This window comes from Nycticebus coucang, chromosome 1 (genome assembly GCF_027406575.1).
Source record: "Nycticebus coucang isolate mNycCou1 chromosome 1, mNycCou1.pri, whole genome shotgun sequence".
Classification (NCBI taxonomy): domain Eukaryota; kingdom Metazoa; phylum Chordata; class Mammalia; order Primates; family Lorisidae; genus Nycticebus; species Nycticebus coucang.
Window position 1 is genome coordinate 153,363,039 of NC_069780.1, and position 16,237 is coordinate 153,379,275.

Here is a 16,237-nt window from a genome sequence, read left to right on the forward strand (position 1 = left end):
TTATGGGGGCAAGAAATGATTGCAAGAGGGACTTTACCTAACAATTGCAATCAGTGTAACTGGCTTATTGTACCGTCAATGAATCCCCAACAATAAAAAAAAAAAAAAAAGAAAGAAAAAACAGTATTCAACGTTTCTAGTTTATAAATAAATAATACCCTGTTTTACTTATTCTGTTAACCAAAGATAAAGTTGGAAATAAGGAAACTGAATCATGTTTATGGATTGAAAGGTTTCAGACATGGTATTTGATTCTGAGAAAATGAAGACATAAATGGAAAAAATGGCCATCGCAATAAATTTAGTAAAGAATGACATTTACAGGTTTATACATAAACTTCACATGGTTCACTTGACAGACTAAATCAGTTTTCAAGTCCTTAACTATACCAAGAGCAGCAAAATTGAAGACAAAAATAGGCATTTAAGAATCTGCTATATTATTACAAATAAACCTAACTGTATCAGTGAAGCAAAAAAAAAAAAAAAAAATCCAAAATCTAAAACCTGGACTACTACACTATTCCAGCCATGTGTGCAAGTTTTATGTTTCACTGTCAAATGTGTTCCCTCATTCTGGGTGTGAACCGCGCACTTCAGATACAACAGCCTGGAAGGATAATGGGATTGCAATGCACGGCTGCAAAACCAGTCTCGCTAGATTATGGCTACAGTACACAGGCAACTCCATCTGTAATCACAACCAGGTGCAAGTGCACATCATCATAAATATATCACGTATCAGAATTACAAATCACAGAAATAAAGACAAATAATGGCAGGAAGGGCATGATAGTTTATTTTAAAAAATTGTACCACACTGATCTTGATGACCAGCATACACATGATAATGGCTTTTCTCTTGGGTATTAACATTGCAGTATCTCTGTATACTGAAATGTTTCAATAGGACCAAGAACGTTAGAGAATAAAGATCTTAGATGAACATGAACACTAATAATTCTGGTGTCTGCCCCCATAGAATGTAAACCCCTTATGAAGCACTGTAATGTTACCTAGTTATGAAGAACAAAAGTTCTCTTACAAGTAGGCAGCATGGACTTATACTTCCTTGCACTTTCATGTTTAGTTTTATAATTTATGTCTACCCTGGCTAAAGTACAATCATACAAGACACCTCAGATAATTTCCATGCTACCATTGTACAAGTTTACTGATTTTACTTTAAAAAAAAAAAAAATCAAACCACCATCAAAGTAAAGAGGCAAACAAAAGTGACTTCCAAATCATTTGAAAAACATAGTGCTTATTTGTCCAGTACAGACTCAAACGTAAATGCTACATTTAAAATTTCCAAACGTCTGCAATAAAATTACCATTTATATATGGGTTTTTTATAGAACTGTATTTTGCAATCAACAAGAGAAAGTTACTTTTAAAACAGCAATATATTTGGTTACAGTTCCACGTATCTGTAGTAAAGACAAAGCCATAGGATGTTAAATCTGGCTCTAAGTAACCTAAGGTACAAAATTTTGACAAATATCAAAATTACGATAATCTGATCTTAAAAATTCAACCCATGAGATTACATTTGAGAGAGTAAATGTGCTGTTGAGAATTATTTCAATAGCCTTTTCTTTTTATGACTATCTACAAACTGACTCTTTTTTAAATCATTGTGACTCACCAGTATTTCAAACCTCTTTACTTCTGTTTCCATTTTAGTACCCCGGGATTTCTGAGGCAGCATTAAGTTTGACTTCATAAAAACAGTAGATACTTGGACTTTTCAGTGAGTTTTTAAATCTGTAAACTCAATAATCACATTATTTAACTCAGCAACTATAAAAACATTGAGATGTTGGCATTAAGCCAGAATCTCTTTGTGCTTTTTAAATTAAGCTGCTTTGGAATCTTTTTGGTATTTATCAGCCATTTGTATTTCCCTTTTAATAATAAAAGAATATATTTAAAATAATTTTTAAGATTAACTGTTCTGGGGGGTTTATCAATACTTTTTTAAAAACACAGTATAAATCAATTATTCTTTTCCTTCAGTATTTGGAATAGTAGAGATTATTTCTGGTCCCTCCTTAGATCAACCAACACTACTTTTCATCACGTAAAACACTGAAATTTACAGACATCCCTGAAAAGTTTTTAAGTAAACGAGTGAATCACAGTGGAGTCTCAATCAGTTAACAGTGTAGATCCATTAAAAAAAAACAAAACTGAATATTAAAAGAAAATCTTCAAGGTAAAAAAAAAAAAACCCTCCTGAAGAAGTAAAACCAAGTGTATGTTGTCACTGATTCTATCATTTTATCCCCTGATTGTTTAGACTCCTCCTTCTCCGTGTTGTAAGATTTGTAATATCCTCACGCCAAGTTTTGGGTACACTTGCGCGAAGAGGCTATGCTGCTGTAGCATCTAAGGGAATATAGCGGCACCATTTCTTCCCTAACACGCTTCCTATCCAAGATGAGCACCGAGTCTCACTCCTCTGCATTCACCGGCATCTTATCAGGAGATAATACTTGCTGTGCAAATCAATGACGGCTGATCCTCCCACCCTAGCCCCACTGCCAATATGAGGTTATCATCAGTTTGTCATTATATGCACTGGCCTTTCACTCTTTCAATCAGAAAAGTTGTATTATACTTTTTTAAAAAAAGAGGGAGAAGGAGAGAAATGAAAAATCAAGAGTCTAAAGGCACAAAGTCGCATAGCTGCTCTAGTTGGAGTTGTAAACAGAGAACAGGTTGAATTTAGGTAATCCCAATCCGTGAGAGTAAAAGGCATCTACAGCGGGCTTTTATCCAGCCAGCTTTTTTGAGACCCTTCGTGGGTTTTGAGGTCTACAAAGTAAGCACTAAAATACCCATACTTCAAAAAGCAATAAGGCAAATAGTATAATCATTATTCAAAAGTTACAATGGTAGTGTAGGCATACATAGTATAATTTAGTTACAATGTGTGGTACTGTTTCTATTATATAACCATATTAACTGTTTATTTCCTACGTAATTATATATTCAGCTGCATTTCAGTTGAACACAAAACCATCCTTGTACCACCACCGATAGTTGGCAATAGCTCTTTGATAGCAGTTTTTATTCTGCTGGAGAAATTATCCTCGAACTGAAAAATGTCCACAATGTCCAGTCATTAAACACTATCATATTTGTGAAGAGCTTCTTCCAACTTCTGGGTCACTTTTTGGAAAAATATTATTTGTTGTTGTAAGAAATGTTGCATCTGTGACTTAAAGTCTCTTACTCGAATTTGATGGAAGTGGTGAATTTCAGCCAAAGTGGCAAAAGAAATAGTGTTACAGCGATCCTGAATGCCGTCGGCCTTCTGGACCTCCATCTTCCCTTCTTCCACATGTCGCCTACTCTCCTTTACTTTGGTAAGAGCTCCTAGAGTTAAAATAGTAACAATTAATTAATTGCAAACACATGCCACATATCCCAATGACATAACTACATACTAGACAGACTCCTGGGCATTATAAATGCCTCTAGAATTTAAAGTGGTAACGATAATTACTCTTTAAAAAAAGAAGAAATCTGGTAAAATTTCTGAAATCATCCTCATTGCTAAAACTTCTCTTCAAAAAATTAGCATTTGCATACTCACAAAGTATCTGTGGCATTTTTCGTTTCTTCCAAGTAAAGACACAATACATAACAGAGAATTTTCAAGAAACTATCCTTAAGACAAAAACAAGAAACTGCAGTTTTCACATGTTTAAAAGGTGACACCATTACAGTCACACATATTAAAAGAATTATACTGTATGTAAAAACACCCCATAAAGAATACAAACCCACTTCCTCAACAGTCTTGCTAAGGAATTATTGTGTAAGACTCCAGAACCAGTCTCTGAAACAAGTTAACACAGACTCAGGCTGTGTTTTGGAATCATGCCATGGTTGGTCTACCAACAGAGTCCTCATCAGGGCTGGCCACGCCCAGGTCTTATCAGCTGAAGTGCCTGAAAAGGGGGTGGATTACGCATGCATGTCTGGTTCGGACTCCACCTTCTTTCAGGAGACCCAAATCTGCAGTACAAGGTCTCTGAGCAACAGGAATTCACCACTTTTTCTTTAGGGACTGTAAGATCAGTAACTATTAAGTCAGCCCAAATGATGACTTGGGAATGATGCCAGAGGTGCCAAAACCTCTTGCCAACAACTATCACCAGCAAGTGCTGCAGGGGTGGGGGCAGGGATGTGGCAGGTGGCATTTGAGGGCAGACCCTCCCCCAGAAAATCACATAAAGACACATAAAAGACTGAGGATGTTCAGGAGTAGGAACACAGGCTCCTCTTGGGTTCTTATGAATGAATAATGGTAAAGCTCAAATCACTTGAACAAAACCAGCTGAAGAATTCAGACTTCCCAACTCTACCTAGCACTCATTCCACTAAATCATGCTGAAAGACAAGACAGAATAGAGAGAGAAACAGCCGGGACACTGGCCTGGCAGTCCTAGAACATGGCAATACTGGTTGGGGGGGGGGGCCGGGGGGGGTGGCCTGGGGAGGAGGAAGTCAGAAACCTGAGAGACTCTGCTTCAGAAATGTCCTGCTTTACTTAACAGTGAAATATACAAGGGAAGATGCCATATTTCTAAATTTCTTCAAATCTCTTACAAAATAACAGAATATAAACCCAATATTAAATAAAACCATTATTAAAGGGCTGGGTATGGTGGCACATGTCTGTAGTCCCAGCATTTTGGGAGGTAGAAGCAGGAGGATTGCTTGAGGTCAGACATTCAAGACCAGACTGAGCCTGAGCAAAACAGTGAGACCCCGCCCCCATCTCTACAAAAGATTTTTTTTTTTTTTGCAGCTTTTGGCTGGGGCTGGGTTTGAACCTGCCACTTCTGGTATATGGGGCTGGCGCCCTACTCCTTCAGCCACAGGTGCTGCCCTCTACAAAAGATTTTTTAAAAATTAGGCGTGGTAGTATGTGCCTGTAGTCCCAACTACTTAAGAACTAAGGTAGAAGCATTACCTGAACAGGAGTTCAAGGCTGCAATGAGTTATCACACCACTGCATTCTGGCCGGGTGACACAGCAAGACCTCATCCCGATTAAAAAATAAATAAATAAAATAAAATAAAATAAAATAAATAAATAAATAAAAATTAAAATTAAAAAATAAGGCTTGACGCCAGTAGCTAAAGTGGTGAGGGCGCCAGCCACATGCAGTGGGGCTGGTGGGTTCAAACCCAGCCAGGGCCTGCTAAACAACAATGACAACAATAACAACAACAAAAAAAAAAAACAGCCGGGCGTTGTGGTAGGAACCTGTAGTCCCAGCTACTGGGAGGCTGAGGCAAGAGAACTGCTTAAGCCCAAGTTTGAGGATGCTGTGAGCTGTGACAGCACAGCACTGTACTGGGGGTGACGTAGTGAGACTCTGTCCAAACAAAAAAAAAAAAGAAAGAAAGAAAGAAAGATGGGTGGTGCCTGTGGCTCAAGGAGGAGGGCGCTGGTCCCATATGCCACAGGTGGCAAGTTCAACCTAGCCCCGGCCAAAAACCACAAAAAATAAATAAATAAAGATAAAACTTTTAAAGGTAAAACCACATATTTTTCCACAGTTCAAGGGCCTGAGAAATGAAAAACCACTGACAATAAATTTCAAACGCATATATGCACGTATGTGTAGGTATGTACATACCCAAACATTTATTTTTATTCATTTATTCTAAGTGAGAGCTTTAAGTGAAAAGCAGCACAGCCTTGAACAGGAGGGACAAACGGGCACTGAACACCCATGCAGCACACAACTTCCACTCCACCCACGGCAGAGAAGCGTGCTCTGCTAGACACAGGAAGACCCCTACCCCAGTTCCAAGAAACCATCACTCAGAAAGGCCGGCACTTTAAAAATCTCTACCATGGCTAACAGAACCAACGGGGGTGCTAAAACTTGTCCCCTTGCTGTTCATAGAGAGCAGGGTGCAATGACTCACACCTATAATTCTAGTACTCTGGCAGCCCAAAGTAGGTGGATTGCCTGAGCTTGGGAGTTTGAGACCAGCCTGAGCTAGAGCAAGATCTGGTCTCTAAAAAAGTCAGGCGTTATGACAGGTGCCTATAGCCTATAGTCCCAGCTACTCGGGAGACTGAGGCAAGAGGATTGAGGTTGCTGTGACCCCAAGAGTATGAGGTTGCTGTGAGCTACAATGCCATGGTACTCTACCCAAGGCAACAAAGTAAGACACTGTCTCAAAAACTAAAAACAAATAAAAAGATAGAAAGCAGCCTAGTCAACAGAGCAAGCCCTGCCCCCAAAAGGGAAAGAATGAGAATTTCTTGTACAATGTTTGTCTTTGATACTGGTATCAGTTTTACATTTTATATACAGAAATTTAAGTTGAAAAGACCAGGACAGTAGAAGAGGTAGAACTAAGGGAAAAAAATTTTCCAAGGACAACTGAGAATATAAAATGATGAAATACATGTTTAAAATGGTCAAGAGAAAATTAAAAGACAAACATCTCATGTGATCTATTTTTTCATCTGATTTTGAGCGGGGGTTCCCCAGGAAGCCATGGTCCAATGTTCAAACACAGAGGACAAGCACACAGGGTCCTATCCTGCTCTGATTCTGTTCTGTGTAATGGTTGTTGCCAGCATTGATGACATTCCACCAGTATTACTTGATCTAGTCACTACAGCCTTGCTTTTCAGAGGTCTGAAACCTAGCCCAGAGTTGTATGAATGTCAGCTAAAGGTGCAGCTTGTCAAACTTCCAATTAGCTCACCACATTTTAAAAAACCACATTCTAGCATATAAAGTTGTAGGTGTGCACCTATAACAACCAATTTAAAAATGATTAAGTATTAAGTTTTCCCATCTTACCACATTGGCATACATTTTCAAAACTCTCAGATACAGCAATGAGTATTAAAATCTCTCTGAGGCCTAAGGACCTTTTGGCATTTAATATTTTTAAGCTTGCTAAGTGTACATACTAACAGAACCAAAGAGAATTTAAGATTTATGTTTTTTGAAAAATCATTTCATAGCCTTCCAATTAGTTTTTCCTATACACATTTGAACAGATATTTAAACACATTTTAAACACATATTACTGTGTCTTCCTCCCTATGAAAAAAGTAATTATAGAAGTACTAGTTTACTGACTAGGAGTAAACAGAAAAAAGATGTGACATCTTTTAAACAGCTCAAGCTATCCAGATGAACAAACAGCAAGGGTATTTTAACACCTGGGGGGGGGGGGGGGGTGACAACACAAACCAATTACTTTCTAGAGTTCCCAGGAAGCTTCCCACTGAGCTCCTAAGCTCCCAGTCACGCAAGAGGAAAGTGGAAACATATTTTTCCAATAGAAATGACATTACAAGCATTGGTTAGATGTTAAGCGAAATCACATTATTATTAGAACTAGAATTTGGGTTTTGTTACAAATGGCTGGGTTCTCACAGTTGATTTAACAATTCTCAAAGTGAGAATTCTCTGTGCATATATCTAGACCTCACACATATTTTCATATTCAAAACCTTAAATATTACAAGAAAGGCAGAAACAGTAGAATTTTCAGTCAGGTCTAACATGTTGGAGAATAAAGCTAGTGAAGCAGAGTTAAATCATCACAGACTTAAACAATTATCAGAGGGGCTTTAACTAAAAAATGCAGTCAGTGTAACCTAATTCTTTGTACCCTCAATGAATCCCAAACAATAAAAAAATAAAAATAAAATAATAAATCGCTACAGACTTGCTACTTCGAGGACAGCTTTAAAAATTAATTTGTAGCTGCTTAAGGAACTGCAGAGGTACTATACAACCAGCTGCAGAGCTGTAACAAAGCATTACAGCATCTTTTAAGCATTCTTTCAGCTGGACTGAATTTTTTACCAAACCCAAGAGGAGTGTAAATAAAAGCTGAAAATGTTGCCCAGAATCTAAACAACAAAGGGACCACACATTTTTATCATGGGATCGATACAAATACAGGCACAAGTTTCAAAAGCTCCAATTTTTCAGTGGCTCATTTAGCAGAAACCTGCCCCTGGCCAGCCCCCTCCTCTCACAAACATCCGATTGCCACACTGCTTTCAAAACAGAAGAGGGAAATGAAAGAGCAGGGGGAGAAATTATACAATGAAGTCTAAGGTCAAAGGCAGCACTGTTAAGAATAAACAAAAGGTCCCATGATACTCAAGGTTAAGGCAACGGTTTTAAAAAAATAATAAACAGGAGCAAACAGAGAGAAAAACATTTTAGAATGATCGTGCCAATATACACCTACAAAACTGCTTCCTGGGCTAACAGACTTTGGTTAGCTGGATCTGGAATAGCATAGGCATATTAATAAGATTTTATCACAAAAAGGAAATGTGGGCAAGTATTAAGTTCTGAGATTAAATACAAGGAGGCTGACGATACACAGCAGTGTGGATGAATTCTTAAAAACAACAATGAAGGCTCGGCGCCTGTGGCTCAAGCGGCTAAGGTGCCGGCCACATACACCTGAGCTGGTGGGTTCAAATTCAGCCCGGGCGTGCCAAACAACAATGTCGGCTGCAACCAAAAAAAAAAAAAGGCTGGGCATTGTGGCGGGTGCCTGTAATCCCAGCTACTTGGGAGGCTGAGGCAGGAGAATCGCTTGAGCCCAGGAGTTGGAGGTTGCTGTGAACTGTGATGCCACAGCACTGTTACCCAGGGTGACAGCTTGAGGCTCTGTCTCAAAAAACAGAACAAAACAATGAAGTGGTAACATTTCTATTATAGTTATTAGAAAGTTGTAGAGACTAGTAGAAAAATACTACTTACAAGAAAGTACAATGAAGTAGCACAGCCTCCCCCAGTTACACAACTGAAAATAAATTCTTAACATGAACTGAAGAACAGGAAAAAGTATTATTGAAAGTGAGGCAATGTATGTCAACCACATCCCTTAACTGTGATTCCCCAACAGGCAAAAGGAAGCCCAGAGGCCTCCGGGCTGTGAGGCTGAGCCTCCAGCACATTGCCATTGTCTCTTCCTCAGGGGATCTCTGCCAAGGAGGCAAAAAGCAGCAGAGAGAAAGGTTTACAGGTTGAGAATGAAGTTTCAGTGGAGCACTCAATTTAGTTATTAAATTAGTCTGGCAAATTATTAGAATTTTTTTCCCAGGATACAAAGTTCACTGAAGGAGCAGGAACCCTGAAAACATTCCCCTCATCACCAGGTTCCACAAAACCGCCCCTGGGGAAGTGGAGGTAGAGCTAATTCCCAGGTTAGAATGGCAGATTTGGTTCCCTGGTTTGGTTTTGTTGGGTTTTTTTAAGCTGAAAAGGCCTTAGAAGAGTTTTTTATGCAATTCTCTTAATCTTATAAACAAGTGCCAGAGTCACTTGCCTAAAGTTCCACAGCTAATTCACAGCAAAGAACCCACCTTTCCTACCTGTCTGCCAGGAGTTGCAAGCAGGTGTCCTTGTTCAAAAAACCAGTTCATCGGCTTGGCGCCAGCCACATACACCTGAGTTGGCAGGTTCGGATCCAGCCCCAACAACGATGGCTGCAACCAAAAAATAGCTGGGCATTGTGGCGGGCACCTACAGTCCCAGCTACTTGGGAGGCCGAGGCAGGAGAATCGCTTGAGCCCAGGAGTTGGAGGTTGCTGTGAACTGTGATGCTATAGCACTCTACCGCGGACGATAGCTTGAGGCGCTGCCTCAAAAAAAAAAAAAGAAAACCAGTTCATCTTTTTTGTAGGTACAGATGAATGGATCAATGGATCAGTGGATCAGGCCTGAGACTGGCCTTAACCCTACTACAGTCTGTTGAAAAGGGAACTTCCCTTTTCACATTTTGAGAGTTAAAAGGAAAATTTAAACCAATTTTTACTTTGTGTTAGGGCCTGTTATTAATAAAATCTCCTAGACTCCCACACTGACTTTAAACATGCAAAATTCCTAACAGGGCTCATTTTCAATTTGTTGCAATTGCCAAGGCTCAGAGAAGGGCATTCTGCCCCACTTTTCCACCATCTATCCCAGCTCCAAAGAAACCCAGCAACTTCCACCCCCTCCTACTACCCTTTTTCTTTGTATCTTATAATGTTCTATAATAAAATATGCTCAGGCTGGAAAGAGCAAAGCAAGAAATATCTGCATGCTTATTTATAATACATATGTACGGGCGGTGCCTGTGGATCAAGGAGTAGGGCGCCAGTCCCATATGCCGGAGGTGGCGGGTTCAAACCCAGCCACACAAAAAAAAAAAAAAAAAAAAAAAAAAGAAATATAATACATATGTACTCAATTTTGAAGGATTATAATAACAATGTAGACAATGAATATAAAAAGATTGAGTCTAATCACATGTCAAGGTTTAAAATATTATTACCTTAAAGTGCTCAAATTTTAAAAACTCATATTATAAATTAATGATCCAGGAAGTCACCACCATTTTTAAAAAGCATCACATTTTCACAATCTGTCATTAAACTATTTCCATCAGTAAAACCTAACACTGAAGAAGCATTCCAGTGTCATCATTTTTTTTTTAATCAGAGTAGCGAAGCTCCAGTATCATCTAGTCCACTAGCAAATACCAAGAACCCACTGCAGGCTGAAGTAAATAAGCACACTAGCAAATGCATTTGCACTACGCTAAACCAAACTGCTAATGTTCCCCTGCTTCTGATCAGCAGAGAGGAACAATTTTCCGAGCAACCTGAGTGACTAGGAATAAAAATCCTTCACACAAGGGTATATGTGAATCCTAGTAATTGTGGAATGTAAAGGTCTTAGCAAAATAACTAAGAAAATGCTATGAAAGCTATGTTAACTAATGTGATGAAAATGTGTCAAACGGTCTATGAACCAAGTGTATGGTGCCCCACGATCATACTAATGTACACAGCTATGGTTTAATAAAAATAAATAAATAAAATAAATAAATAAATAAAAATCCTTCACACACTGTCCAGCCTCATGCATTTTAGCCAGGAAGGGCCCCACCCTCCTTTAAAGAAAGTGTCCACCTCTTCCTTTCTCTCTTGCCTCCTTGCCTCCTTTCTCTCTTCAGGACCCCTGCGAGACTTCCAAAACAACCCTGTCCAGTTCTTGCACCTGAACTTTGCCTTCCTTTTCTCAATCAGATCCCTTATCCTCAATATATTTCCTCTCTTCTAAGACTGATGATACAAAAGGCCCAGTCATTAAGCAACAGGAATCCAAAGGCTACATTTTTCTCCCTTCAAAAAATAATAAATAGGCCGGGCCAGGCGCCATGGCTCATGCCTGTAATCCTAGCACTCTGGGAGGCCGAGGTGGGAGAATTGCATGAGCTCACAGGTTCAAGACCAGCCTGAGTCAGAGAGAGACCTCATCTCTAAAAATAGCTGAGCATTGTGATGGACACCTGTAGTCCCAGCTACATGGCAGGCTGAGGCAAAAGGATCACTGGAGTCCAAGAGTTTGAGGTTGCTGTGATGCCACTCTACCAAGGGTGACAAGGAGAGACTCTGTTTCAAAAAAATGAAAGAGAAAGAAATGGAAGAATCTTACTTAATTTTGAAATCATAAATGTGTATGTGTATATGCCAAAAACATTAACTAGGTTTCCTGTCTTCTCAGGATCTTTCCCTCCAAAAAAAACAGAATCTCTGGTGTAATGGACAGAAAAGGAGACAGGCTGAAGGGCAGTAGGGACACCCACAGGCAGTTTCTCCAAACTGAGCTCAGCCTGTTTTTCTTCATTCCCTGGTACACTGAAAATGTTGAAAGGAAATGCTAATTTGGCCAAAGTGGTCCATTTGGTTCTTCCCCTCCCCTTACTGGTATCCACACCCCGCTAACTTCCCCGCCCAGCTCACTCCCCATCACTTCTTCCCCTCCCCTTTCCTTCCACACTTCTGGTCTCCACCCACTTGTTGATTACCTTTTCCCTCTCTCTGCTCCAATATTTACTTTTTAAAGTTGAGTAAAATGTCTCAAAAAGTGAAGGCCAACACCCCCTAACACAGAGGGGCAGGATGGCAGCCCATGCAGGCAGTAACCCCAGGGGAGCACCTGCTCTGTGCGAACCTGCGCTCTGCACTTTCCATGTCTTATTTTCTCTTTAGCCCTAAAAGAAAAGCAATCGGTAGAAAGTGAAACTTACAGAAGCTAAATAATTTTGCTAATGATGTCCAGCTGCATGTGAACCTGGGTCTGCCCAACTTAAGCAGTTCTGTACGTGATCTACTGGGGACTGTCTCACCTATGCAGACCTCAAAGCCGCAAAGATCAGCCTCAACACACAGAGCACAGCACCTGCACACCAAGCACCTCCGGAGCCTACACCACCTCAGGTATAAGCGACCCACAAAACTCTTCCAGCCCAACATTCTGCTCCTGCATCAAGCCATACTAAGAAGGCTCCCAGTCTGAACCACACTAATAAACTCTGGAGAGTACCAATACTGATACTGAACTCAAGTAGTGAGAGCAATTTTTGAAGGGACTAAAGGTCCTTAAAACCAAGAAATATCAAAATTCAAAGGTAAATAAGTGACAATAAATAAATTTATTTAAATAAATATATTTAAAAAAATAAATTAAGCCATTTTAAAAAGGAGATAAGAGGGTGACGACAAGGACAATACGCCAGTGTAGTGGCTCATGCCTGTGATCCTAGCACTCTGGATATCTTGAGTTCACAAGTTCCAGACCTGCCTAAGCAAAAGCAAGACCCCATCTCTACTAAAAATAGAAAAACTGAGGCAAGAGGATCCCTTGGGCCCAAGAGTTTGCAGTTGCTAGATGCCACAGCACTCTAGCCAGGGTGACAGCCTGATACTCTGTCTCCAAAAAAAAAAAAGACAAGGTCAGTAATTGCCAAAAAGGTTGCTTGATGGTTAAAAAATAATAATCATCATTTAAAGAATTCAGATCTCCTCTAAGTTTGGTTTGGTCCTGAAGATAAAGTAATTTGTTCTAGGTAAAAGCCTTGTTATATCCTAAATTAAGAAGCTCTTACAGTTTCATTCAGCAATCACCTAATTTAACAGCAAGATGACATTCAGCATGAATGAAAACATTCACTTAAGTGTCAACACCTTAAAACAGGATTGCTTTTACTCACCATGCATGTATACAGATTCACACAGCTTACCTTGTTCCAAAAATGGAGAGGAAAATCACATGACTACATCTCAAAACAACTGTTCACTGCTAGGCAATTTTTTATATATGTAAAGGTTCTGTATTTTAGCTTATAATGAATATTAAATACGCGATAAAATTACTAGAGTGATAGTTTGAAGAATTCCATAAACACAGTGTCTTTAATTCAGAACAATCTTTGGATACAATGGTAAAAATGTTGATTTGCCTATAGTCAAACAAGTACAGATGAAGACTTTAAAATCTGAGAACAGGAAAGACAAGAAAATAATATATTGTTTCTTTTCTTAAAGATATGATATCCACAGACTCTTAATACAATGAGGTAGAAATAACATCCTTGATAACAGTGAATACATAATAAAACTTTAAAAAACAACTGGTTTTGTAAAGTAAAATCCGTACAATGATTTAAATTCAGGGAACACAACTAATACCTGAAGTCCGCAGTTCAAAATTCCTAATTTCCTAATTCTTTTGCTGCATTGACTTGTGCGTGGATCTGCACGGATAAAGCAGCATTAGATGTGTCTGCAAGATGCTGGTGCTTTGGGTTCTGTCCACACTTGACATGCAACAAACATCTGTACCAAGAAAACAGCGAACTTCAGAAACTACCTTTAATTAAAGGTAAAATCTTTTTTTTCTAGAAAGATAAAGGCAGACCTAAGCTGAAATAAATCTAAATACAGGCTGCTAAACAGAGGAGCCCCTCTATGTGGGGCAGGAAGCGCGTTAAGTGGCACCAGCTCTTTAGAAAAGACAACAGGGAGACAGCTCAGAAGCAGGGCCAGGGCCTTCTAGGATCCCAGACTCTGAAAGCTTCTGAGAGCGCTGCAGTGAGGAGAGTATTTTCAAAGAATCTGCTTCTTAGTTTTAAGTACTATTTACAAATAATGCCTAGTTTTCAACTGAAATTGTAAACCCTGTTGTCACAAACAGCTACTTACGCGATTGGTGGTACTGTGAACAGCACAGCACAAGCATTCATCATTTTCCTCAGGGCCACCCACCCATAGCCTCCACCACGGGTGCTTCACATCATTTAAGGATCACTAAGCTTTGGAGATAAGTCTCAGATCAGCTGTTTTAAACTTAAGAACGCCCCCACCCCCACTGCGTGGTTTTCCTACTTTCCTTATGCTGGCAGGGGCCAGGTGTCCATTGGCCGTGAGTCTTTACTCCAGCCACAACTGCACTTCCTTGTATAAGAGCATGAGTAACCAACTGAACACAAAACAAAGCACCTCAAAGTGTATCAAGTTTTAAAATATACACCAGAGTCAAAACATGAAAACTTACACATTATCCGTGCTGACATTAGTATTTAAAGAGGTCTTCTGCAGACAACAGGTAGCTTTTGTGAAAATCATGTCAGTATAACTAAATACAATAAAAGGCCTGAAAATGGAATTTTTTTTTTTTTTGAGACAGTGTCTCAAGCTGTCAGTCAGGGTAGAGTGCCATGGCGTCAAAGCTCACAGCAACCTCCAACTTGGGCTCAAGCGATCCTCTTGCCTCAGTTTTTGTATTTTTAGTAGAGGCAGGGTCTCACTTTTGCTCAGGCTGGTGTTGAACTCCTGAGCTCAAGCAATCCACCAGCCTCAGCCTCCCAGAGTGCTAAGATTACAGACATGAGCCACCTCACCCCGCCTGAAAATGGAATTTTCTAAGACTCCCTTCAGCCCTGTACCTTGTCTTTCCTTCTAATCCAGCTCCTCCTCTTAGTCTGCCCATTCCTATCAGTGGCTTCCCCACTTCCTATCACCCAAACCTAAAACCTCAGTTACCACTGTACGGCTCAGGAGAGCCAGCCTGTCACCAAGTCCTCCCATTCCACCTAGCAGGTGTCTCCAGTCTACCTGTTCCTTTCCAAAGCCACCTTCTCTGTGCACAACCACCAGGAAGAACTTCCTAAAGGCCTGCCCTCAGGGGTGGCTCCAGGGAAGGATGTCTCCAAGAACTCACAGTTTAAATTGCTATGGCTCCGTTCCTGTTAGCAATGTGGGAATAGGAAGAGTATTTACCTCAAAAGCTCCTACGAGTGGTTTAAATAGACATAATGAACATAAAACCTGAAGTACCATGCCTGGTATCCAGTAAGTCTTCAAAATACGTCAGCTATTTTGATTATGATTCAGATGTCACTCTTTAGTGCAAAACTTTCAGTGCCTGCTGACTGCTTTTAGAACAAAAGTCTTCCAGCAAGCACACTAGGTATTACAGCATAAAATGCAATAGTCTCAAGTCAAGCAAAAAAGGCACTGAAATCCTGGCTCTTATTAGCTGCATCTGGAAATCACTAGCCGTAACTTCCCTGAGCCTGTTTTCAAGGCTCACCGAAAGTGGCTAACACCCTGTTAGGGGAGTTAAGAACTGTGCTTGGTTTAATAGGATCTCCCTTCCCCAAATTCATATTCACCTGGAACCTCTGACTGGGACCTTATTTAGAAACAGGCTCTCTGCACATGTAATTAGTTAGTAAGGACATTCTGGATTAGGGTGGACCCTAAATCAAGTATCACTAGTGTCCTTAAAAGGAAAAGAGACACAGAGACAGACACAGGGAAAATGCCATATGACAATGGAGGCAGAGACTGGAGTAATGCGTCTGTAGGCCAAGGAAAGCCAAGGATCTCTGGAAGCCACCAGAAGCCAGAAGAGGAGGAAGGCGGCTCCTCAGAGCCTCTAGACACTTTCATTTCAGACTTCTAGTTGCTAGAATTGTAAGGGAATAAATTTCTGTTCTTTTAAGCTCCCCAGTTTGTAGTAAACTCTTCCAGCAATCTTAGGAGACTAACACAATAGGGAAATAATTAATGCTTAAAAACATAGATACTAACCATAAGATAGTTACTCAGTGTTACACACCAGGAAACTGAGGCTGAGAGACGTTAAGTCTATAACCCAAAGTTACAGAGGGAAGCTGGCAAGAACTCAAACCCATGAGGTTCTACCAACAATGTCCAACCTGCCGCCTTGTACTGCATATAGATTATCTGAGGACTGTTTTGCTTATTTGTGCGGTTGGATATTGTGAAAAGCAATCACAGACCTTTTTTTCTTTGCTCATCAGCTTTTGTTAGTGTTTCTGTATTTAATTTGTAGCCCAAGACAATTCTT

The 16,237-nt window shown here is 39.9% G+C and overlaps 1 protein-coding gene across 2 annotated transcripts in view; it reads right to left on the reverse strand.

Annotated features, from left to right (window-relative positions):
• Positions 1-782: 782 nt before the first annotated feature.
• Positions 783-16,237, reverse strand: part of SNX18 (sorting nexin 18) — a 29,536-nt gene continuing 14,081 nt past the window's right edge. The window contains exon 2 of one of the 2 annotated variants that reach the window (XM_053590616.1): positions 783-3,387. In XM_053590616.1, coding sequence (XP_053446591.1) covers positions 3,134-3,387 — 254 coding nt within the window. In that variant the 3' untranslated portion in view covers positions 783-3,133. The remainder of the gene's footprint in view (positions 3,388-16,237) is intronic. The other variant, XM_053590618.1, reaches the window with a different exon arrangement.